Below are 25,522 nucleotides of genomic sequence, written 5' to 3'. Positions count from 1 at the left end.
AAGACTTGAAAATGTAGAAGATGTGAAAAATCATAGAACAGACAAGAGGAGCAGTAAAGACGTCAATATAAATGTCTAAAAGAGTGGAGCAGAGGATAGTTCAAAGTTTTTGGCAGCTCTGTGGTACAACTGTTACAACTATGAGCATGTAGACAAAACATCTATCATGGTTTTATGCACCACTGGCTAATACAACTTTTGAATTCAGCTGAGTGCCCATACTGAGAAAAATCAAAGAGGACAGAAGATACTTGGATGAGAAGAAAGGGTGAAGAGAGGAGATAAAAGAAAGAGATTAGATGAATGCAGTGGGCTCTGAGTGATGTGGTAACGTGAAGGACAAAGTGGAGGAGACATCGACCTGTTACCTTCGATGATGTGTTTTCGGTTGAGGCCTCTTTCTGTCTCTGCTCTGCAACAGGAGGGAAAGAAGTGCATGTCAAGAGTCTTGATACACATTCATGCACACATTGTATATGCACAGCTCTCGGGAATTGAGGCAGATTATTAAACATGCCAAACAAGACACTGCATAACAAAGTACCTACAAATCAGTGAAGAGAAACACACCCACTGGATGCTCCACAGTGTTCCCACAACTATATGTCAAAGATCTCAGAGGTCACAGCTGGCTTACAGTATTGTCACTGTGTGGCCACCCAGTTAGCGTTGGTGATGTGCAGCTGAAAATACTGTATATCTGTGCCAAAACTGGACAACCACTTGGTTGAAAAATGAGAGCTTGTATAAGAAGGTTACATAGACATATTGTTTCAAAGAAAATACAGTACTATAATTTAAAAAGCTGGAACATAATGTACATTTATTGAAGTAATGTTTTGATGTACTTGTTCTTTATCTGACTAATCTGAGTAATGACAAATTCATAGAACTCTGAAGAGACACATTCACTACTTTTGATGCTTATTCACATTATGTAGCTAATATATCTGTGTTTTAAATAAAGTTCACTTTTGAATGCGGGACTTATAATGCAGTAGGCTATTGTGGTATTTTTTTACATAAACTTTAAACTGCATTTGTTGATTATCTGGCCTTGTTGAGCAAATGCAATAAGCTATAAACACAAAATTAGTATCACTGTATCAAGTTGCTATTTTGAATATTAGCATTTATCTGGTGTTGCATGTCTGGCTGCCTGAATAAATCTAAGTGCAATATTTGCTCTTATGTTAGCTCTGTTCTGCTCTCCTACCAGCTGCTGAGACAAATATCTGGCTATTTAGCTGCTAAAGCATGACTGTCAGTTTGTCCAAAACAAAATCTGCCCTCAAGAAAATGACTCTGACTCTGGTGAAAGTAATCCAGAACAAGTGAAAACGTGGGCTGTAAGAACCAAAACATCTGCAAAATGAACATACTGTGCTTGAGTGATTTGTCCATGGCCTCACCTTCACAGCCACCTTCAGACTTCCTGTCCCTGTGTTTTCCTTTTCCACTTTATTCCTACCTTTTCTTTTTGCTCAGTTGCCTGTTATTTTTCATTTCTTTGCTTCATTCCACACTTTCTCTTTCTGCACCTTCTTCCTCAGGAGTTCTAGCCTGCTTTGGGCAACAGTAATGTATTACACACACAAAGGCATGCTGTCTCTCCTCAGTAGTTCCATGTCACTCAAGTACAGATACCTCAAAATTGTACTTAAGTAATGTACGTAGTTCCTTTCACCAGTGTACACAACTATCCTATTCTAATGATTTACCTCAGATATCTACACAAAACGAGCACAAGAAGAAGGATGTGGATGTAGTGGTAGAGCTTCTACCTCCCTCACTAGGAGCATCTGGACTTTGGTGAGACAGAGAGAATGGACTAATGCAGATTGAGACCAGAATACTTCAGCGTGACTGGAGAAATATGACTCTTAGCAGTTTGGCAAAAAGGCCTGAGGAAGGGTGAGAAGTGACTGGGGGCTGTGTCTGTGTGCGTGTGAGTTAGCCCAAACATCTGAGAATGAGAACTCTGGGCACATACACACACTTACTTTCCTCCCCAGTAAAGCTTTGTGGTGATCACCAGGCTGGATCTCCTATTGGAAGACAGGGAGACACTTCAAAAGGCCATGTACAAGGACTTTAAAAGAGTTCTCAAAAAGATGTATGCATGTCAGCATATCAGTGTGTGGGTGTTTGTGAGTACGTTTGCAAATGTGTCTACCATGTTTGATTTTGTTTATGATGATAGAAATGTCCTCCATTGACCTTCTCCTGCAGTGTGAAGTGGCAGCTCGGCTGCGTTCCTTTATCAAACGTGCTACTTATCTAGTACAAAGAATCAGAGTGACTCCTTTTCTGTGCTCGAACAAGACAACTCCCTCACAGTAAAATTGATTAATAATTGAGATGGATCCAGACTTGAGGTGAAGGCAGACAGAGGTGGCATGAGTTGCTGAGGATGATACACATACTGAGCCTCATGACTGCAGTGTGCCAGTGCATGCAGCACTGATACAAACATATTATTTTCTGTGGTGCTCACACTCACTGCCACCTGCTTGCTGACTCAGCTGTGAGCCACAGGCATGCATGATCAAAAAATATATATATTTCAATTTTAGATAATGAATCAATTATGTGGGCAGATGGATGCACATTCTGCACCTTAGGTCACCTTATTTCACCACAGCTCACTTGTATGTCTACTTCAAAGCAGAAATGTCCAATTTTAATGCTGTAGCACACAGAAATGTTTTTACCAGTGGCTCCCAATCTCAGTTTAGGACCCTTCAAGAGGTTCTAACATAAATGAGGGATCACAAGTTAATTAAAGGAATAAGAAAAACATTCTGTTCATTTTCAGCCATGCTAGCAGCATGGTTCCATAGATGGAGACATAGATGTGTCGTTTGGTATACCCCTTTGGTCCAGACTGGTCTCAACAACTTCATTTTCATGGTCCCCAGAGTATAAGTGGTAATTACGCTTGTGACCACCTGATTTTGCCTCCAGCAGGTTGATGTTTTTGGCTTTTAGTTAGTATATTTTGATAAAGCCTCACAGAGTTGCTAGCATGGCAGTAGGCTCTTAGCTTTTTAAAAACTTTTTATCTAATATTTTGCTTTTATTTTTTTTTTATACTGGATACTTTTACCCTGTAAAACACTTTCAGGTGAACAAAACCTTCATACCTCTTGCCAAGACTAAGGTTAGTGCCTGTGATGTGGGATCACATGAGCTAAAAAAGAACTGGAACAGCTGTGTTAGACAATACTGTGCAGCAGCTCTCCTGTTCCAACATGACAGTATCCCCATACAAAAAGTATGGCCCATAAATATTTGGTTTTCTGGATGAAAGAACCAGACAGTCTTACAGAGAGCCCTGACCTAATACCTTATCAAGGATAAATCAGTATACCAGCTGTGAACCAAGCGTTATCACTCAGCATTTGTATCCGACCTCATTAATGCTCATGTTGAAGGGCAACAAATCCTTCAGGGTAGGCTCCAAAGTCTCATGGAGAAGAGAGGAGGCAGTTATGGTATCGTATTAATGCAAATGGGTTTGGAATGTAATGTTCAGCAATGACATATGAATGAAATTAGATACATCATGTAGTCTATACCATATGCACATGCACAATTTAAACCTAACACATGTAGAGTCTTTCACTTTCACTAAAAACAATACTTTACCTCCAGCACTTTTTCTTGATGATATTTCCCAGGATTATCTCTGCTCTGAAAAGAAAAAACAAGTGAGATGATGATGATTACATCTCATACTGTCATTTCTCTAAGAGCATATTATCATGACTATTATCTGCCACACATCTACAGCATGAATACTGGATTAAAAATCAAAAGGAGAACAAGATAAAAGATAAACACCTCCTGTATTTTGTGCTTGAACTTCACCAGTAACCTTGAAATTAATATGTATCCCAATGCAGGTAAAATGTGTCCCACATTACTCACAGAATAATGTCTCGGCCTATATAGTTACAGTAGATTGGGCTGTGAATGTAATGAGGAGCCTCCAGTGATGAATAAGATTATGTAAATCACTTTGGAGTCATGGCTAGCTTTCATTTTTAGCTTCCTCAGGTGAATATTTCCTGGTCTGGGGCAAAACCTTGTTAAGATCTCATGTCCTATGGGGAAACAATCTGACAAGACCAGTGCTCTGTTGAAGTGAGATAGACAACAAACCAGCGATGTTACTCACTTTCCCCCGGAGTAGACCTCTGCTGTGTCAAACAGATTGACCCCACCCTCATAGGCAATAGTCATCAGCTGCTCTGCCACCTGACAAAGGCAAAAAAAGGGTTTCCACTCATGAACTTCAGTGACGTATAAAACACAGCTAATATGTGATGCGTTGCCACCGAGGTACAAATCACCCTGAAACTGTACAGGTTGATTAAAGTTGTTTACTGCTCAATACATTTCCCAGACTGTTTTGACCTAGTTCTTGTGCCTGCAGCAGTTTGTTCAGAGCTGTACATAGAAAGGCCAATTCGTCATGACGATTTTCTCTTTCTGTGCTCACCTACTCTTTTGTTTTGGTGATTTTTTTCTTATTGCTGTGTGTGTGTGTCACTTAATCCCTGTGGCCATCAGGCAGGGGTGAGCCATCCCCGGTTACTGTAAGTGTTTCTGGTTCAAGGCGCTGGAGGAGGTTTTCTGGTTAATAACTTGTGACAGGTTGGAAGAAGACCTGGCCACTTGGCCTTGGGAGAGCCAACAAGGACTTAACAGTCTGGTGTGATATTGGGAAATTAATACTGGAATGATTTCAATGATCGACTCACACTCACACAATTTTACATTCAATTACACTAAATAGCTCCTGTGTTGGTTATAAAGTATCTAGTTGTATTGTTGGGCTCTATAATAATGAAAGCCAACATCTGCTGATGAGCTGGATGATGGATTTGACATATCTTACCTCATCAGAGATCTGACCTCCAAATGTAACCCATGTGCCTGTTGAAGGAAACGTTGCAGTCAGAGTTTTTGAACAAACATAAAACACATCAGACCCTTTCCTTGTGAAACCGCTCTCACAAGTCATTTTAGTTGTGCATTTATAATTACCTTGACATTTTGGCATGGATAAATGACAGAACGCTCGTCTTAAAGCCGCACCAGCTAAATGTCAGGGTTGAGTATGGGGAGAACAGGCTTAATGGCAAATCTGTGTCTTATGTTCAAAGCTGTAGCAAGATTTTGCATGTAGACAAGCACAGTCCTGGAGGGAACTGGTTCAGTTATGCTTATTTTATATTGATATATAACTGCTTGGGGAATTTTGTTTAATTCTAAACATAGCAGCTTTAGGTGTTTGGTCCTGTGAAGAGGTTCTTACATTATGTTGATATATAAATCTTGTTGGCAGAGCTATCATACTTCCTAGATCCGCATCACGACCATCCATTATTAACCTGCACAGCAGCAAGAGCAAACAAAAGAATTTGTCTTTTCTGATGACAGCTACTCTGTGTCATGTTCAGGTTTTATTATTTATTGCCTAAATTTTATTTTAACATGGCAGGAGCTCCATCATAGGGGAAATTCAGTTTAGTTTGAAAGCATGTTTTATTACTTGGCTTAAGCATTCTTTTCTTCAGTAAATGGGTTAGTTAGTGCAGTAGACAAATCTGTCTTCCTTTATATTCTGCCACAATTCTCAAATGCACTCATTTCACATATTCTGTGACGAGGGGGAAAAAGTTTAACTGAAAATTCTTGAAACATTGCATAAACCTACTATTATAGATTTGGACCATCTGAGGACTTAATGTGTACAGGTCTTTCACAGGTGAGTTAATGACTGTTGGACATTTATAATCTCTACTATCACTGTGTGTCTTGGTTAGTCCTATGCTTTCTTGGTATGTTTTTTTTATTGGTCTTACTCATTTCTTTAGTCTGGATTATATTGTATCAGCTGCCCATTTGGGAAGTGACTATACATTTGAGGCAGTGAAACAGAGAAACTCATTTTGAAACAAATGCTAAATTGACCAGTTTTGAGTGAACTCCTCTGTTTCGAGGACATCTATTGGAAGGAATCAATGTATTGCTAGAGTAAATAAATAAGACTTTGTCCTGTGGAGGTCTCTTCTGACAGGCACTTGGATTCATATGAGGTTTTCCCCTCAACATGTTAAAACTGCATTTCTGAAGTACTCTTATGGAAGTACAGTATGTTTAATCCTTTGACTTACTCTTTTTTCCTCATTCTTTCCTTCTAGCTGCAAAGGGTTTTGTGCAAATATCCAGCACCTGCCATCTGTCACAAGTTAAAAGAAGCGTGATAGGTAATAGTAGAGTTGAAGCTATAAATGAACACCTATGTATCATGAATCAAGTTTAGTCTCAGGTCATGTGAAGTCATCTTACAGTATCCACACACAAACAAATCCATACATGCACTGACAGACTGGACAGCTGTAAGAAACAGTTCCAGCCTTTTCACCAAACAGCGTCATAGACTGAATACAGTTTTTTCTTAGAACTTGTATATTCTCCTCCCTACCTTCTGCTGCCTAAGCCTGTCACAGCTTGTTGTTATCTCAAACCAATACGAAATAATGCATAAGCTGTTGTTATATCTGCAGCCAACTGCAGCAGAAGTGAAAACAGACTGGTGTAGGCTCAGGCTAATTTTTCTAAGCTGGTAATTCAATTATCTGCTTCATTTCAGTTAGTTTCTGCTACATAGTTTTTTTTAATGCATGCAACCCAGGATCAAACTGGTGAGAAATAATGTGTTAACAGATGAGCTTTAGAGGTGCTAGAGGGCAGATTTTGTTTTGGACAGGGTTAGGCTAGCTGGTTCTTTCTGCTAAGCTAGTGAACTGGCTGCTAGTGATAGCTCCTGCTTAGTACATTGATGTGACAGTGGCATCACTCCTCTTCTTTTAACTCTGAAGGAAATGAATATGTTTTATTCAAACTGTCAAAGAATTTCTTTAAAATGTGACTATGTGGTTAAAATGTTATAACACAGAAACCCATGTACAATCTAATGCTAAAGCAACCTGTTTTGATCATTGAATGTACAAAATATGGATGCCATGACAGCTCCCAGAAGTGAAGCCACTGTGAGTCGATCGCCCCCTGGTTGCTGCTTGCAGTATAAACTATAAATCCTGCCCCCTCCATGTCACTGTATGGAACATGAGCCATACAAAAACTAACATTACAAATTAAATATATTTTTCACAGAGGTGATTTCTGTGTTTTTTTTGGTAGATATCTTGCTGATGTGTGTAAAAGTGATAAGTTCGGGTAAGGTTGTTTTTAATAAACTGTTTTCTGACATAAAAAGGGTGCATTTTGGATGATTTGACAGCTTTGATTGATGGCCTGATACTTCAATCAGCTACTCAGCTGCAACTACGCAGAATCTGGATGCAAAATATCAAAATGGCAGCCACTGTATTCACAAAATTTTTGCTTCATTTTGCATAGTGGAGAGAAGTGGTGATGCATCGCCCATATATATACAGTCAATAGTTTTGACTATTGAAAACTGGCACAGCAAGAAATCAATGGTTTGCCTCAAGGCACAACTGCATGGCTAACGCTTGCCAATATCAGTGCTTGAATCAAATTACTCTAAGGTGAAGAATGGTCTCCTCTTTACTCTTCCTACTTGCTGATCAATGTTCTTATATATGTGACAGAGACAATTAACTAACTCATTCACAGATTTTCAATCATTAGTGCCTCACTATTTGCTATGGGCCTGTGCAGCATTGTATTGTTTCTGTTTTTTGTCAAGTGATTTTGTCTTCAGAGACACGCCCCCATCAGGCAACTTGGCCACAGCACATATACTCCTGCACACAAACAGTAAAGATATGGCCCACACACACACACACACACACACACACACACACACACACACACACACACACACACACACACACGAGATTTATTGAATGAATCAGTCCAACCAAGCAAATGTGAGTATTTACCCATTGGTGTGCACTGGAGATGTGTGATAACTCAGCAACTTGATTCCTGTAACTACTGCTATTGATTAAATATTAAACAGGGAACAAATGTTCTGCAGCTTAGCGTTATATTTTATAACATTCCATATTGTATGTACAGTATTAATGATGTATGAGGTTTAGAGTAGGATGAACTGATATAATAACATTTAAAAAGCTATCCCCTTTGGCTTGGCTCTTTTGTTGGCTCTACATTCTCTCTATGCGCACAGATGAGCCGAGTTTGCACTTGGATTATTATGAAATCATTAGACATTTGCTAATTACATGTACTCACCGAGCCCCAGACAGGAGACACGTAACCCAGATTTCCCCAGGTTCCTATGAGGAAAAACAGAAAATGACTAACAAAACCACTGTTAAGTCATCAGTCTGATGTGATTGCATTACGAGACTTTCTCCATGGGCTCCCAAAGATGTTCTACCTAAACAAAGCCAAAATCTTCATTGTTGACCAATTATAACTCGAAATACTGACATTGAACAGCATGCAGCGATGTTGCTTTTAATGGCACAAACAAAGTAGGCAAAAAGCAATTCATTGCAATTGCAGGGTCTAATAACAACAATGACTTCTTGCTTCTTACGAGAGAAAAATTACTGAATGTGAGGGTCACCTTTATCACACCTGCAATCATAAATCAGAATTCAACGAGTACAAGGGGAGGAAAGTTGATTTAGTCTATCAACATGAATCCCACCTTCTCTGGAAGAACAGAGGCCCTCTATAGAGGGCAAAAAATAATCTAATTACTGTTTGTACTGCAGCAGTGTGGGAAGTTTGGCCCACTACATTTTGACAAGTGTTGCCCTTTCTTTCTCCCCTCTCATTTCTCACTTGCTTCTTCATACTCAGAGCCTTCAGCGTTTTATTACAGCAGGGAGAACGTCAGTCCTCAAGCTTTTTATGATTATAGTTACCCCACAAAATTCAGACAACCATACTCATAAGCACCAAAGTTGTATTTTGTTTCTCAAGTTGGCTTCACACACATACACTCTCTTTCCTTCCCTCCTTACTGTGCATATAACTGCACAATGACATGTATTCTTTATAAGAGTTCATTTACATCCAGCTGATCTACGACCATGTAATAGAGCACTTCTGACTCTAATGGAAGATAAACAAAGTCATCAGACTCTTTGCCACCCTCGACTCACAGCATCAGCCCACCACCTCACATCTAGTTTTGCAATTTGTGCTGCATCAAGTCCAACTGAGAGGGGAAGTCATGTGGCACAAACTTTGAATGACTTAACACTGAAAACAGCAACAAGACCAGATTGTTCTGCTTCCAGCCTCCACTGGCGTCTTCCCTCACTGGCATACACATGGACTGCATTGGTGGAAAGTAACTAAGTATATTTAGTTAGGTACAGTTCTGATATATCCGCACTTCACCTCAGTATTTCATTATCTGTTACTTCATACTTTGATTTCACAGTATTTTAGATCAAATATAGTACTCCACTACATTTTAGAGGCAAAAAACAGTACTTTAGTTACTAATTACCTTTTAGAAGCAGATTAATACAAAGATTACAGCATAATCATGAAATTTTACTGGCCTTGGATGGAAAATTCACAAGCTAGCCAGCAGTAATTCAGATTATACAGTACCTTGCGAAAGTATTCGGTCCCCTTGAACTTTGCGACCTTTTGCCACATTTCAGGCTTCAAACATAAAGATATAAAACTGTAATTTTTTGTGAAGAATCAACAACAAGTGGGACACAATCATGAAGTGGAACGAAATTTATTGGATATTTCAAACTTTTTTAACAAATAAAAAACTGAATAATTGGGCGTGCAAAATTATTCAGCCCCTTTACTTTCAGTGCAGCAAACTCTCTCCAGAAGTTCAGTGAGGATCTCTGAATGATCCAATGTTGACCTAAATGACTAATGATGATAAATAGAATCCACCTGTGTGTAATCAAGTCTCCGTATAAATGCACCTGCACTGTGATAGTCTCAGAGGTCCGTTTAAAGCGCAGAGAGCATCATGAAGAACAAGGAACACACCAGGCAGGTCCGAGATACTGTTGTGGAGAAGTTTAAAGCCGGATTTGGATACAAAAAGATTTCCCAAGCTTTAAACATCCCAAGGAGCACTGTGCAAGTGATAATATTGAAATGGAAGGAGTATCAGACCACTGCAAATCTACCAAGACCTGGCCGTCCCTCTAAACTTTCAGCTCATACAAGGAGAAGACTGATCAGAGATGCAGCCAAGAGGCCCATGATCACTCTGGATGAACTGCAGAGATCTACAGCTGAGGTGGGAGACTCTGTCCATAGGACAACAATCAGTCGTATACTGCACAAATCTGGCCTTTATGGAAGAGTGGCAAGAAGAAAGCCATTTCTTAAAGATATCCATAAAAAGTGTCGTTTAAAGTTTGCCACAAGCCACCTGGGAGACACACCAAACATGTGGAAGAAGGTGCTCTGGTCAGATGAAACCAAAATCGAACTTTTTGGCAACAATGCAAAACGTTATGTTTGGCGTAAAAGCAACACAGCTCATCACCCTGAACACACCATCCCCACTGTCAAACATGGTGGTGGCATCATCATGGTTTGGGCCTGCTTTTCTTCAGCAGGGGCAGGGAAGATGGTTAAAATTGATGGGAAGATGGATGGAGCCACATACAGGACCATTCTGGAAGGAAACCTGATGGAGTCTGCAACAGACCTGAGACTGGGACGGAGATTTGTCTTCCAACAAGACAATGATCCAAAACATAAAGCAAAATCTACAATGGAATGGTTCACAAATAAACATATCCAGGTGTTAGAATGGCCAAGTCAAAGTCCAGACCTGAATCCAATCGAGAATCTGTGGAAAACTGCTGTTCACAAACGCTCTCTATCCAACCTCACTGAGCTCGAGCTGTTTTGCAAGGAGGCATGGGCAAAAATTTCAGTCTCTCGATGTGCAAAACTGATAGAGACATACCCCAAGCGACTTACAGCTGTAATCGCAGCAAAAGGTGGCGCTACAAAGTATTAACTTAAGGGGGCTGAATAAATTTGCATGCCCGATTTTTCAGTTTTTTATTTGTTAAAAACGTTTGAAATATCCAATAAATTTCGTTCCACTTCATGATTGTGTCCCACTTGTTGTTGATTCTTCACAAAAAATTACAGTTTTATATCTTTATGTTTGAAGCCTGAAATGTGGCAAAAGGTCGCAAAGTTCAAGGGGGCCGAATACTTTCGCAAGGCACTGTAAGCACATACAGTAAGCCAGTTAAAATAGCTCCACCTTTTACAAATTGCAACATTAAATGTGATGAACAGAATAATGCATCAGTAATTAGAATCCCATAATATCATATGCATTTTTACACTGTTGTAATGATACCTTTACTTAAGTAAGGAATCTGAGTACTTCTTCTACCACTGATGGACTGTAGGTGAAAGAAAACAGCCAAATGATCTGAAGCAAACACTTTGAAAGTGAAGCACAGTATTTGTTTGACTGAATCAGTAAGGTAGCATGTACACACAACATCGCTATCACAAGTAGGATGCTTCATCTTCAGTGTCCAAATATTTATTTTTTGACACAGAACAAAACTCCAGTTATGGTGTGGGGATTGTTCCCTTTGCTTGGTTTGTAGAACTTTATTTGTTAAAACAAATGAATGCTGTAAATAAATGCCAGCAGTTGTTTTCTCATGCCTGACAACCAATGGTCTGTGTCCCCATCGATCAAGGCAGACTAATCTGAGCCTGTGCAATCTGTCCGTGCCCTAAGCCCATTCAATTAAGCGTCCAACAAGGAAGCATCAGTCACCGAGTCAGTAATTTGACCAAGCTGCCAGGTTAAAGGAGGAACACATATAAATGAAAGTGTTTACACATAAACACTTGATTAATGTATGGATTCTTTAAATAAGACACTTGTAATAGCATGACAGAAGAAAACTAGGATCCTACTGCAGTTACAAATCGTGGGATGTGTTCTTGTCTTTGATATGGTGGAGGAGTTGGGATATTATATCATATATTAAAAGTATTATATTGTGGGAGCTCTGATCCATGAAGGTGTGGGGGAAGGGCTGTGCTGTAGGTCAGAAGTGTGATAGTGACGTGGTTCAGTGTTGATAGTGATGTGGTTCACGTCAGCATTTATGGCACCCTGAGTAAAGCATCTTCTTAATGCTTGAAAATAAATAGCTGAATGTGTATTAGGTCTTCACTGATGTATTTTTCATTGCTATATTGGCACATTCACACACACACACACACACACACACTGTCTCCACAACAAACAAATCTGCAGGGACACTCCATTTCCAAATAAAGCCGACTATTCTGAGAACTTCCCTAAGTTAAATGACAGGGGGAAACACAAAGCTGATGTTCAGCCATTAGAGAAGCCGCCTCGCTTCTGTATTTTTGTCCACAGTGTTTTTTTGGGGAGTCAGGAAACAGCAGCATCGGCCGGAGACTATTAACCACACACAGCCTGCCATAGCACATAATAGATCTGTCCAAATCTGAGCAGTGGGTGCCAGAGGAGGCACATTGCTAAGGAAGCTAATGATTCAGGGCATTACAGCGTGTCATTTGCAACAAAGGAACAACTTTGTTTAAGACAAAATGGTTGCTTTTATGTACGTGGGAGACAGCGTGGAAAAATAGGGCTGCCAGGGTACAGAGGCACAAGTAATGGTACAATAAACACACTAAAGAACGGACATCTTGTCCATACCCACTTGCACATAAACAACTTTGCGAGCCAGAGAGTGTGGCTCGGTCCCTCATGCTTGGATGGCGCCCAAAAGAAGCCCTGAAGTAAAATGACAAATGAATCATCTGAAGAGGTCCCCGCACACAAACCTGTCACCACTCATGAACCTCCTGCAAACTGCTGCTATATGTAGAATATTCTATTCTTAGTGTATCCCTAGCTGAAATAAAATTATCAGCTGAACATCTGGCTGATATGTTGTGCTTACGTTTTTGGAGAAGTGACTTCCTGCTGTGGTAGGATGCTTTTTTTTTTCTGGAAAGCATTTAGATCCCTCTAAAGACACATCAGGGCATTTCTTATCATTTAGTTTCTCTTTAAATCAGTTTGTGTCAGTTAATGCATTTGTAAATGCTTTGAATAAACACAAACTCCTCACTCACTAGGGATTAATATAGACAAAGCAAACTCGCACAAACCAACCTTGATGGGATTAGAAAACACCTACCTCCTCTGTTCCCACAGCTTTCCTGATGGCAACTATAATGTTGTTATCAACAATAATTCAGTGCAGGAAAGAAAGGAGGGTCATATTCTAAAAATATCAAAGCAAGGGCATGTGTGGGTGGGAAGAAAGTAAGGACATGAAATCAAGCACTTTGAGGGAAAAAATGAAGAGATTGAGTATGAAGGAAAAAGCTGCAGTTGAATTGCTGGGGGGGGGGAGAAATATTGCTGATGAAGGCTCTAGGCCTTATAGACAGAAAAGGGGAGGAGATGGTGCTTTAGGGAGTGAAGGAGAGAGAGAAACAGTAAGAGACACTAGCAGCAGACTAAGCCTTGCAGAGTTGCAAGTTCAAGCCTCAAGTCTAAGCAGCTCCAATAACCTCTACAGATAAAGCATCCTTTATGACACAGAATGGGAAATTAGAAATGACAGCCAGCCCCCTACAGCGCTATGTGCAATGCTCGTGTTTGTTGGTGTGTGTGTGTGTGTGTGTGTGTGCAATAAAAAGTCAGTCTGTACATGGCTTTGTTTTTCCACAGGGCTGAAGTCACCACTGTTTCAACATTTTCATTTCACAAACGCTCTTTTGTATGTACATACTGTTATTTTTGCTGTGTTCTGATTGGTTATTAAAAACGCTTTGACATTTCTTTTTCCAAACTGTAATTTAAATGGGGAGAGAAGCTCTCACTGAATAACTGTATTTTAGGCCTGTGGGCTGATCTTGTATTGAAAAACATGTGGGCAGAAGTGGTTGATTCAGTACTTTGTGGATATCAGAGAGAGCTCAGCAATGTGGAAGAAACATCACGTTAACTAGAATACCTTCATACAAAACTGATAGAAAGTATGCCACGATATCTTTGTTGGTATAGCTTCCTGTCCGCAGGTGTGCATCAAGATGAAGTCCTATTAAGTAATGAAATGTTATTTTTATAATAAGTACATTTCCAAATATTTCTGAAATCATTCTTGAGGAAATCTGGCTCAATGATTGTTTTTGCAAACAAAACTAAATAGTATACCAAAGTTGATGATAATATAAAACCCCACGGTGTAATAACAGTCACGGACAATATGCTTTAGATATCTACACACTACTGTATTCTCCGATAAGCCCTCATTTCTGATGCAGATCAAAAACTTTACAGCACCTCTGGGGGAAAATTTTATGTTTTCAGTGACATTTGACAAACCTACACTGTGAGTAAAGACAGGTGAAGATGGCACAGATAGATTTCTTGCTTGGGCGTGTGATGTTTTCCCTTGTTTAGATCAAACAACAAGCCTCGCTGTGCAGCTTACAGTTATTTTATATATACACACAACAGTGTTTTCTCTCTGTACTTCTAATTATCTTTATGATAACAGTCTTTTTACAGAGACCATTTAAGACGAACAAACCAAAACAACAATATTATAAAACCATTATGCTTATGGAAAGCCATTTTAGTTGTCACCTTTAATTAAAATGTGAAGCCCATGTGCACTTCCTGCTGTTTAACTATGAGACTGGGCAGTTTTTTGGTCTTGAGGGTTTGTTTGGTTTGCAGGTAGCCTGGCTCATGTTATTAGTACTACACATCACAGCAGAACAGTTGAGACAAGAGCTGAAGTAAATGATGCTGGAACATAAACTGCATCTGTTTTATTGAAGAATTTGGTGTATGATGACAAACTGGGCAAAAACAAAAACTCAGTGAGCTGAGTGAAAGCAGCATGATGGGCTGCATCAAGTCATATAAACACACACATGTATGCACAAACACACCTGCATGTGCACTCACACATGCTCAAAATTCAATACAAAGCACAAATATAAACATGCGGAAAGGGACAGCCAAGCAAACTATGATTTATGGTGCCCCCATCTCTGACAAGTGCCACAGCAGCAGAATACCTGATGCAGCAGGGGTTGCATCAGTCCTGTATCTGTTAAAAACTGCAGGCTCCTGTGTATTCTCCAAATACAAGTATCCAACTTGTCTAAACCCACAGAAGGATTTGCAGCACAAAGAGATACTCAGATTTCTTGCTGAGTTGCTGCTTAACAAGTAAAACGAATCTGCGGAGTAATCCTTTCCAATCTACAGTAAGGAAAGTATCTGTGACTGAGCTGAATACATGCCTTAACATACACTAACAAACCACGTTCCCACTTTGTGACAATAATATAAGGCAAGTCACCAGCAACATTCAAATTCCAGACATTAGAGGGCTGAGCAGAACAAATCTATGCTTTGTTGTTAAGGTGACTCAGGAGAATTTACAGTATTTAGTCAAACTCACTTAACACCAGTATATTAAGACTCAGAAGAGGGAGTGATTTTTAATTAAAAGGATCAAGCTAGAGAAGCAGCAGTCATCCATGAATGGCTGCTTCACACAAACAAATGGGTTGGAAACTCTGACAGTTTCCTCCAGAACTGTCATCCAGCTGAAGTGTTTGTAGCAGTGCAACACAAAGTATGGAATAAATACCCAGTATGAACCACATTTTCTGGCTATTATATAAGGGGGAAAAAATCTTTTTACGTGCATGCTTTACACATTTTTCATGATGCTGATACACAGGTGTTTAGCCTACACAGCACATAGGGACTCTCTCTGCTGGCCAGTGATAAACCTGCATCTACAGGAACCAACCGAAGGGATTTGCTGCATGCCCAGCTGCAGCACAGCTCTGAACCAACCAACCGGAATCTTCCCTGAACTGTACTGTCAAAAGGCCTTCTGCTGCCTAATGACCCTTATGAGCTATAGTCCATGCGACCAGGGGCTCCCTACCAGGAACCAGAAATAATCTGCATACTTTTTGAAACCAACAACAACAACAGTTTTGTTACATCAAATATTTTGGCCTGTATGCGAGATGGTTGTGGAATTGTTATTTTAAGAGCAAGAAGAGCACAAATGGCCATGGAAGACTGCAACTAGGGGACACCAGTAATGCAACTACTCTATATTTGGATTGCTATGACAACTAAAATGCTGCATATGGCGGTATTATTAGTTTTTGCTGTTCAGTCTGCACACTAAAGCTTCTGCTTCAACCTGCTACACCTTCAGATATTTCCTGCTTTAGCGCCTCAGTGCCACACATGTCAAGTGCACGAACATGCACTCATGTATGTAATGCGGTGTGCCAGTGCATTTAACACAGAGAAAACATCTAAGCGTATGTGTGACACAGATTTAGCTGTGGACTTGGTTTCACCTCAAGAGAAAGAGATTCCTTGTCAGATGGCATCCAAAGTGATAAAGTTATTTACTTTATGTGAATAACGGTGAGTCAGAGGTTTGGAAAAAATGTGAGATACAGCAGAGAAAGAGATGGAAAGAGACAACATCAGCCTTACAGAGAGCAGAGAGAGGATGTGACAGATGATATTGTTCTGCCCAAAATTTGCCTCTCTGTGGTTAAAAGTGGTGAATTGCTGCGGGTGTGGAGGAAGCTTTACTGCCAACACCCTCCGCCTGTTCTTAGAAAGAGCTACAAGAATGAGCAAATCTTCATATTACAACCCTCCCCAAAAACAGTGTCTGTCTAAGGAAAATGGAAACAACAGCGGAACAAGCAATGTGGCTTTTTTGTCTGTAACTTTCTGAATGAGCTGAATAGTTGAAGGATCCAATAGAATTTCAAAATCTATTTTCTCACTTAATGGAAAGATTCTTTTGTTAAAGCTGAAAATTTTATCACAATGGAGTCATCAGGCTTGTTTGGTGCCGAGAACAGATTGAAGATGGCCATTTCAATGTTGTTATGGAAACGAGATGAGATTGTGTGACAAGCAGACACTTTTCACATTTAGCTGCCCCACATCCAATTGGCTCAGATTCTGCTAATTGCCTCTTTTCTGTGAACTGACCCCAGTGCCCCAATTTTCTCTTTCATTTAGTATCTGATTTTATATCTGATATCTTTCTAACTCCAACTTTTCTCTCTCTCTGGATCCTGACACTGTAAGTGATGATGTCATCTTCTCCAGTGAGCTAACACTATTTTGCTCTTGAGGCCCAGGTTGAGGAAGTTCACTCACTCAAACAAGAACGCATTGTTTACTTGGCCCAGCCTTGTTACAACTCCCACACAGTCACACATGGAGAGCTCTACTGCACTTTCCAGAATGTACTCTATGGTCATGGCCACTTATTAAAAACTGCATGTGGCAGTGTTGGACTCTTAAGCTGATAATGGTGATGTAGTGACCAAGCTCACGAGAGACCTCAGGATTGATACAGTCAGGTGTTTTGTTATGTGGAGTGCACTTCACCATAACACTTGTTTCACAGGTTTTATATATTTTATTGGTACCATTATCTCTATTTCACATGTGCATTAGTCTTGAACTGCTTTACTACCATCAATAATGATATTATTCTTATTATATTAAACTTGCTTTATAAATTCCAGGTAATTCAGACAGGCTAGATTAAAAGCCATGTCTTGTCTCTAACGTATCTGTGTTTGGTGAAATTTCCAATACTATTCCTTTGGTATACGAACTGTGCTACAACATCTCACATTTGTCACCAAACTCCTCAAACCTCCTCTTTATATACAGATTTTGTCAGTACAAACAGCTGGTACAGATGTTCAGTGCCACTTGTTTAATAACGTCTATGGTTATTAGGCTTGATTCTATTGTTTTATTCTCATAATGTTAGAACCTCTTTGTCGGGGGTGTTTTCCATGTACTTGATGGTCATTTAATTCTTTTATAGAATACTGTTTTCTACTGTTCTACTGTCGATAGGTGTAATCACTGTTTTTACCATTTTGGCCAAGAGGAAGATTCATGTGCGTTTCAAACTGGTTTGCATTTTAGCTAAAAAAGCTTTTCTGTGTGTCTGAAGAACATTATCTTTTCTGTATTTGTATGTCACCACTCCACTCTACTCCAGACAATGTAAACTGCTGCAGATCCTGGTTCTCTACAGGCACTATTAATTTGGAATAATTACAGCAGATTAATTAGCCAAAAAATCTAAATCTTGGAAAATATCTCGTTTCTTTTAACACATACACAAAGGGATGCTCAAACACCAACCCACTCATCACCTGTCACGGCTCATGTATCTTCATTGTCTCCTTCAGGGCTCTTTTAATTGATGTAGCCTTCTCATTTTTAATTCTTCTACCATTTGCTCATTAATTATGTTGTCATTCATATTCATTCATTAATTTTAGCTTTGCTTACATCCACAGCTGTGGCTAGTTTTGCTGGACAGAAGAGAGAAACTAAATGAACTAAACACTCCTCCTCTGTCTAATTCAATACTCTCTTACACAGTCTCTATCATCATGTCAGTCTACATACCGGTACTTCATGCCAGTGAGCTTAGCGGTGGACTCCTTGAGGTTGTGGTGGTAGCGGTGGGTCAAGGAACCCAGGCTGCGAGCTATCAGGGCCACGGTGCGGAAGCGAGTGCGGGCCTGGCTGGTTGTGTTCAGGCTGGTGGCGTTCTGCTTGCTGTGTTCACCGTTACGCGGGACCTTCAGCCCGTGGTCTGTACATGCAAAGGACACCTGCATGGCTGATGGCAGAGGCCACTTGAGCTGCTCCAAGACAAGGCTTTTTGTGTGTGTGTGTGTGTGTGTGTGTCCTTATGGTACTGAACAGTCTGTTTTTCCTGCACCTGGAACCCAGATTTTGTCCTTGTTTTTATGTGAAGTTGAAAGTCAGTGATCCAGGCCAGTTCTGCTCGGTGCTGCTGAATCTCACATGGAAATCACAAGTAGGAATGATGAGAGCATAAGATTGTTCAGCTTGTTTTGAGAGAAGAATCTCAAGCCGGTGTTATATAAAGATTGCACATAGCAGCAGGACAGTTCTGGTCAGTGTGTGAGGAGTCGAGACAGGGTTCCTGAGCAGGTCTGACTGCACCTGAAAACATGAGAGAGGGTGGAGATGGAGGGTAGAAGGATGAAGGAGAATTAAAGAGTTATCCAATGAGAAAAAGGAATGCACTTGTGTTTGTTAGAAGGGTGAGGGTTAAAGGTGCTACTGGAAGAGAAAATATGTGCTCCTAAACCAAAAAGAAGTCTGACTTGCAAAAAATGTAGTGTTTCCATCTCATTTTTCTCTTTTTTCCCACTTTTTCAGCTCAAATTCCGTCTGCTGCTCATTTCTGATTAGTCCATTTCTGTTTACAGAGCCTACCTCTAATGCCTCTTTTAATGTGTTTCTCTTTAAGGTGTCTAGAAGCTTCTGTCAGGCTGCCAGGAGTTGTGGGTGACTGGGGAGCCACGGCCTCTAACCGAGGCTAAGCCTTTTAGTCAAACACCCGGAGTGATGAGAGTAACACTGCACCACTACACTGTGCTTCTGACACTTTATACATACAGTCACAAATTCCTACTCACACTTCTTAAAATTAAAGCCATGCTATCACAGTAAAGCAAAGGCTTGCAAATAAATACCAAACGTTCACAAGTCTTCTATGACAAACGACTGCAGTTGTATCTACTTATAACACATACTGCAAACACACAAAACACAAATTCACCTCTTATGCACAGTGAGTTGTCAGTGCTCTTTGAGAAGCGAGGATGAGGCGAAATTAAATTCTGGACATGTATGCCCTCCTGCAACTTTTCCAGGAATCAAGCGGTGTTAAACAGCAAGCAGAGGTTCCACAAAGATCTGCATCCCAACAGAAGCAGTGGCAACGCTTCCAGCAGCTGTCTTCAGACCTGGCAAACAGTTTTGTCCCGTCTCTAAAGTCCTCCTTTTATGGTCCTTGACTTTGCAGCAAGAAGGCTCTGTTTGATAAAGGGACCCTGGAATGGTAACAGACAAGCAGAAAGGAGGAGGAGGAGGAGGAGAATGGAGGATGCATGGTACCTCAGTTCAGGGAGTAGAGGACAGATGCAGCGAGGAGGCGAGGAACAGCGCGTGTTGAGTGTAGAGCCAGGCACTGAATGAGGGCAGAGAGACTGTGTATAGCTTACTGGCTCTGACTGACTGGCTGAAAGAACTGCAGTGTTTTTCACTGTAGCACCACACACTCAGAGAGAGAGAGGAATAGAGAGAGAAATATCTTTTGAATGGAAATACAGGGAGCTGATTGATATAATGTGTGTGTGTGTGTGTGAATTTAAAAATTACCTTAGGCTTGATGTGGCATATTGTGGCTGATTACAGTGACCTGCATGTGAACATCACAGGTATGCTTCACCTGTCTGTGGAGGTGAGCAATTCATCATCTTACTTTCTGTTTGCTTTTACAGCACATGCCTTCTTTACATCATGCAGTCAGCTCTCACTTTCAATCTGAGCTATGACATAATTTCAAAGCATTTTCTATTATGCACTGTTACTGTACTGCACGCTATAGCTGATTTCAGGCTTCAGGCTCAACACCTACTCTGACACTGACATCCTAGACAAGACATTAAGTACAAACCAGCTGAAGTGGCATAGTGAAATAAAGCATGAACCAGTGTTCAGGCAGCATACTGTGTTACTTTCCTTCCTCAGTGAGTAGTAATGTGACAGTGTAGGAATTCATAGATCACTGAACATCCATAAATCTTGCAGTTTATGTTCATGTAATTCGGATTTGACAGAACAGAATACACTGGTAACAATCAGTTAGGGCCTTTTCATTTATGATGCAGAGGCTGGCTCAGCAGGAGCTCAGGGTGGTTGTTGGTTGTTGGCGATTCAAACTGTAATGCTAAAGACTTAAGTCCAAACTAGTGCTATTCCAACTTCTTGGCATAAGACCAACAGAGATGAAACAATGACTACCGACTACCTCTTAACTCAGGTGTGGGTGGAAACATCTGTGGAATTGAAACCAGAAAAATACTACCAGATCCTATTATAAATATATCCAATAATTGGCCAAATAAATTCATATAAGGCCACCAATTACAGGTGCAGGTATCCAACAAAAAATGTTTCTTTCAGTCTGCATGCAACTTGTCGAAAGTGACATTAAAAAAAATCACTGGCCTTATACTTTAATATGGGTCAATATGTAAAAATGCAAGATCCTACAATTTCCAGAATGTAACATGATAGTTTTATATTTTTAAACCTTGCATGTTTAAATGCTTTCTGTCAAGGATTTGGAAGAAGACATTCCCCTGATGATATTATCAAGGTCAAGGTCATTGTTGCAGATTGTGGAAAACTACCTCCACGGCTCTGAAGGCATTATTCAAATGCTTTCACAGCCCGAGTAGTACTTCTCTACTGTAAAATCAGTAGAGTGGCCTTTTAAATCACACAGCCCTTCACCAAAACTGGAAGCTGTTCTGCAATGGTCAGGAGAGGTAACTGCACTGCAGGACAGAGTCACAAATGTTCCTCTGATGTCACCAGCACATTCTGGGCTACAACTTCCTCCCTGTTGATCCAATTTTAAAGTGTGCCAGTCAAAAGCCTCAACTAAAACCGTTATATGTCCTCAGCTGGAATCCCCAATGGACTGGAACACTGCTACCCTGAGGAAAACCAATCTGTCTTAATTGCTCCAGTAAGAACCTATAATGGAGTTATACAGCACAACCTCCATACTGTGAGTTTGCACATACAGTATCAAAACTGACCGTGACGCTGCAGTGAGGAGTCAGATAAATCCTTTCAGAGTAACCTTACACTGAATTTCCCATAGTTTGAAACATCTGTTAGCATGGCTCAATAGCACCAAAATGCTCTGTGTATAAAGAGAACTAAGATTATCCTCACATTATAATAGCCACTGCTGTGTAAATAAAGCCTGTGCTAACGTTAAATTCCATGTAATATAATTACAGCTCTGTTAACAGTCTAAAAATGTTGTATTTCACATTTTACTGACATGTTCAAAAGACTATTCAATGTCTAATAGATAGTTTTCCTTATCAGCGCTAACCTTCTGTAGAGAAAATGAGAGATAATGAGGGGGGGAAACCTTTCCAAGCTGCCTGTGACATCACTGCTGCAGCAGTCCCACTCTCTCTCACCCCTCTCCCATTTCTCCTCTCTTAATCAGCATTTAACGCTGCTCTCTCTCTCTCCCTCTCCCTCCAAGTCCATACACGTTCCCCTCATTCTGTAGATTTGTCTGGGACCACATCATTGTGATGCACTGCACATACAGTACAGCACCATAGAGCCAGGATTCATTGTTTACTCTTCCCTAATCAGGTGGTACAGACTCTGTGAAGACTGAACAATGTAATGGTCATGATTATTACAGTAAGCACTACAAATTCCACTCTGGGCCAGCAAACATGCGCAAAGACAAAAAAATCTTATTATTGTCATCATCGTTTCTGCCGCTCCCATTATATTTCTCAGTGTCAGCATTATTATCAGGCCAGTTCCTGTCCCAATCTAATCTCAGTTAGAATGCCATGCATAAGATGAAAGTGATGGATGCTTACGTCTTTACTGTGATAGCACCTACAGATGCCTTGTGACCCTAATGGATCTCACTGGCAGATATTTGGCTTCATACAGTAATAGCTATATACTGAATGACTGCAGAAAGTGGAGGCAGATTCATTTATTTCTAATGTTGAAGCACTCAGTGGTTCATAGATTTAGTATTGATGAAATGTTCGTGTACCTGCAGAATTTCACCCTCAGGATAAAAAAGATTTACAAGCTATTCTGGAGTTTTATTGAAGCAAAATTGTCTAAGCTAATAGCTCCCTAAATATTTGTGTTTATTTGTTCAATAAAACAAATTATATTTTTATGTTCTTTAATTTTTAACAGTGTTACATGCATGTTTTATGTTTTATGTGCAAAGAACTTGGCTGATTTGTTGTCTGTATATCACAGGAAAGGGTTACCATTAACAAAACAGTTTGAAAAATATTCTTTTTCACTTTCCAACTAAATTTTGGAAGTTGTTAGTTTTGTTAGTTGAGAAGACTGATAATACTCATAGGTCTGCACACTGTATAGATAAAACAATCGACATACTGTAGGCTATAATATGTTACAGTCTGACAATTTGGGTAGTATGTTTTGCTTTCTTGCTAGAAGAAGAGTTGCTAGAAGATTTAAACCACTCTCGGTTCTGTTTGTTAAATATATGTAGCTATTGCCAGCAAGGTGGCTAATTTAACTCAACCAAAAGACTAGGAACAGGAGGAAGCCAAAATCATCAGCCCATGGAGGGCTGTATTCAAAATCACACTGAAAATCAAAGTGCAGAATTGAAATCACAAGCTCATCCAAACTGTGTGAATTTTATCATGGCAACTCATAGTGTGACACAGAAGTGTGTTTGGCTTAAAGCACAAAAAAAAAAGAATCATTGAAACTGGTTCACAATCACTTGTGCTTCCTAAACGGACAGATTGATCCCTGAAGTTTAACTGTCTTGGTGTTATAATGTGATGATCAAGTGTTTCCTTAATTTCTTTGAGCAGTGTAGAATAACTTCAGGTGATGTTGCTTATATGTCAGGAAGACAACAAGAAGTCTGGTCTCAGAGAAACCCGATCTAATAAATTATCATTTAGTGATCCAGTCAGGTTAGAGGCATTCCATGGAATAGGAAGGACCTATATACATTAGGAAAGGGACTTCATTGTTGTGTCCATTGTATATTGTTTATATGATTTTATGTTGGGACTCCAGCTCAAATAAATGTTTTTTTTAATGTCATGTATACAGTTCAAACAAGTGATTGTTAAGACATTGTTTCATGTACAGTCAAAGTACAATCAAAAAATATGGCACATTTATTTGGCTCTAACAGCTAATTGCACTCTATTGTTCAGTTATTACTCCACACAGACACATACACAATCATAGGAGGTAGAATGAGAATTTGGTGGCAAATGCAAATCATTTTGAACTTACAAAGAAAAGCATTGCCAAATAATACTAAACTGCACATTTCAGAAATAACAATTACAGCAGGTGTCATTCCATTTAATGATATAGCACCTGATCATTACTGCTGAGAGCTTATTCCCTTTCTACGACAATCAGCTCAAACAAGAGGCCTTTACTTTATTCTTTTTTTAAATCCTCAGCTGCTCCACACTACTAAAACCTGCCAAAGCCACTGAAGACATTATAGTGTCTACTGTGCCTTCACACACCTGTACTATACTCTCCTTTATCAGCAGATGGAAAGCCTTCAGTATATAAACAGGACAGGAACCCTGCTGAGCAGAATTAAACTTTAATCCTTACTTTCACTAGATTTTAACTGTTATAAATGAAAAAGGCTGTTTGACCCATCTGGATTTAGACTAAATCCATATTTATTTGAGCATACCAAATAAGTTGCAGTTCATCATGTGACATCAATATGATAACCCAAGATTATGCAGTCTGTATACTATGTATACATGTCCTGCTACAAACGCCATCAATGTATGAGGCAATGCAGCATGGCCCGAATTCACAGCATTTATATTTATATGAATCTTTTTTTTTTTTTCAGAAAATATCCTACCTGTACACCATGCTGGCATAGTGTTGGGCAGATGCCTGAAGAAAATTGCCATGCACATGAGCATTCTTCTCCAAACTCTGCTGCTCTCGTGCTCTGCTGGTTTCAAAGTTTGCTGAAAGATTTGAGGGGTACACCCTGGTTCCTGCCAGCTGCCTCTGCTGGTTTAAACCAGGACAGCGGTCCAGCCGCGGCACCCCTTTCTGCCTGGGCACAGGGAGCTCGGTGCAGACTGTCTTGAGATACATGTGTATGTCACTCGTGTCCCACACGTTGAATGAACACCTAAAACTTTAAATATATTTAGTTGCCCTGTGGAGACGAGCTGGCTTCCATGTAAGTGCAATGCAATGCTGCTCGTGCCGCGGTGTGATTTAGAGTAACACCCTGACAATATTTCCATGGATGTATCAAACAAAGCGTGCATAAACAAAAACAAGAGAGATGGACAATCAGACACAGGCAAAGAAGATAAACACACCAACAGTATCAAAGACGATAACAGTGAGGGGGGGCAGAAACATCTCTTTGTGCCATACCTGTGATGTCAACTTTATTCTTAGATGACTGACAAATGAAAAGACAAAGGCAGCTTTTGTTTGAGCTCCTGGTGGCGCCAGTGAGAGAAGCCAAGCAAAGCCGTAGCTTTATTTCTGTCTACTTGATACCTTTGCTGTATGTACAGCCAATCCAAGTTGCAGTTGAGAAAAATAATAATAAAAAAACAATTGTAAATGTGATCATATAAAACACCTAGTCTGCTCTGGCAAAAATAAATACAATGATGGGTCAATTTGTGTGATGCAAATATCACTTGTAGCCACAGTGGACACAACTTTGCTCAACCTTTGAGTTGCAGATCTGACTTTTGGCCTTTAGCAGGGTAAAACAAACACAATGAA

General features: G+C 40.0%; 1 protein-coding gene across 1 annotated transcript in view; it reads right to left on the bottom strand.

Annotated features, from left to right (window-relative positions):
* Window positions 1-20,155, bottom strand: part of kcnab1b (potassium voltage-gated channel subfamily A regulatory beta subunit 1b) — a 35,450-nt gene extending 15,295 nt beyond the window's left edge. Inside the window, exons 1-8 of the mRNA XM_020595883.1 lie at window positions 19,713-20,155; window positions 18,524-19,090; window positions 8,263-8,306; window positions 4,907-4,944; window positions 4,184-4,263; window positions 3,652-3,696; window positions 2,004-2,048; window positions 369-412 (exon numbers count right to left, since the gene is read on the bottom strand). Of these exons, the coding sequence (XP_020451539.1) occupies window positions 369-412; window positions 2,004-2,048; window positions 3,652-3,696; window positions 4,184-4,263; window positions 4,907-4,944; window positions 8,263-8,306; window positions 18,524-18,738 (511 nt within the window). The 5' untranslated portion in view covers window positions 18,739-19,090; window positions 19,713-20,155. The remainder of the gene's footprint in view (window positions 1-368; window positions 413-2,003; window positions 2,049-3,651; window positions 3,697-4,183; window positions 4,264-4,906; window positions 4,945-8,262; window positions 8,307-18,523; window positions 19,091-19,712) is intronic.
* Between the last annotated feature and the right edge of the window lie 5,367 nt (window positions 20,156-25,522).

The sequence above is a fragment of the Monopterus albus genome, unplaced genomic scaffold (genome assembly GCF_001952655.1).
Source record: "Monopterus albus unplaced genomic scaffold, M_albus_1.0 scaffold28.1, whole genome shotgun sequence".
Taxonomy (NCBI): domain Eukaryota; kingdom Metazoa; phylum Chordata; class Actinopteri; order Synbranchiformes; family Synbranchidae; genus Monopterus; species Monopterus albus.
The sequence above is the reverse complement of the archived record's forward strand: the minus strand, read 5'-3'. Positions and strand labels throughout refer to the sequence as shown.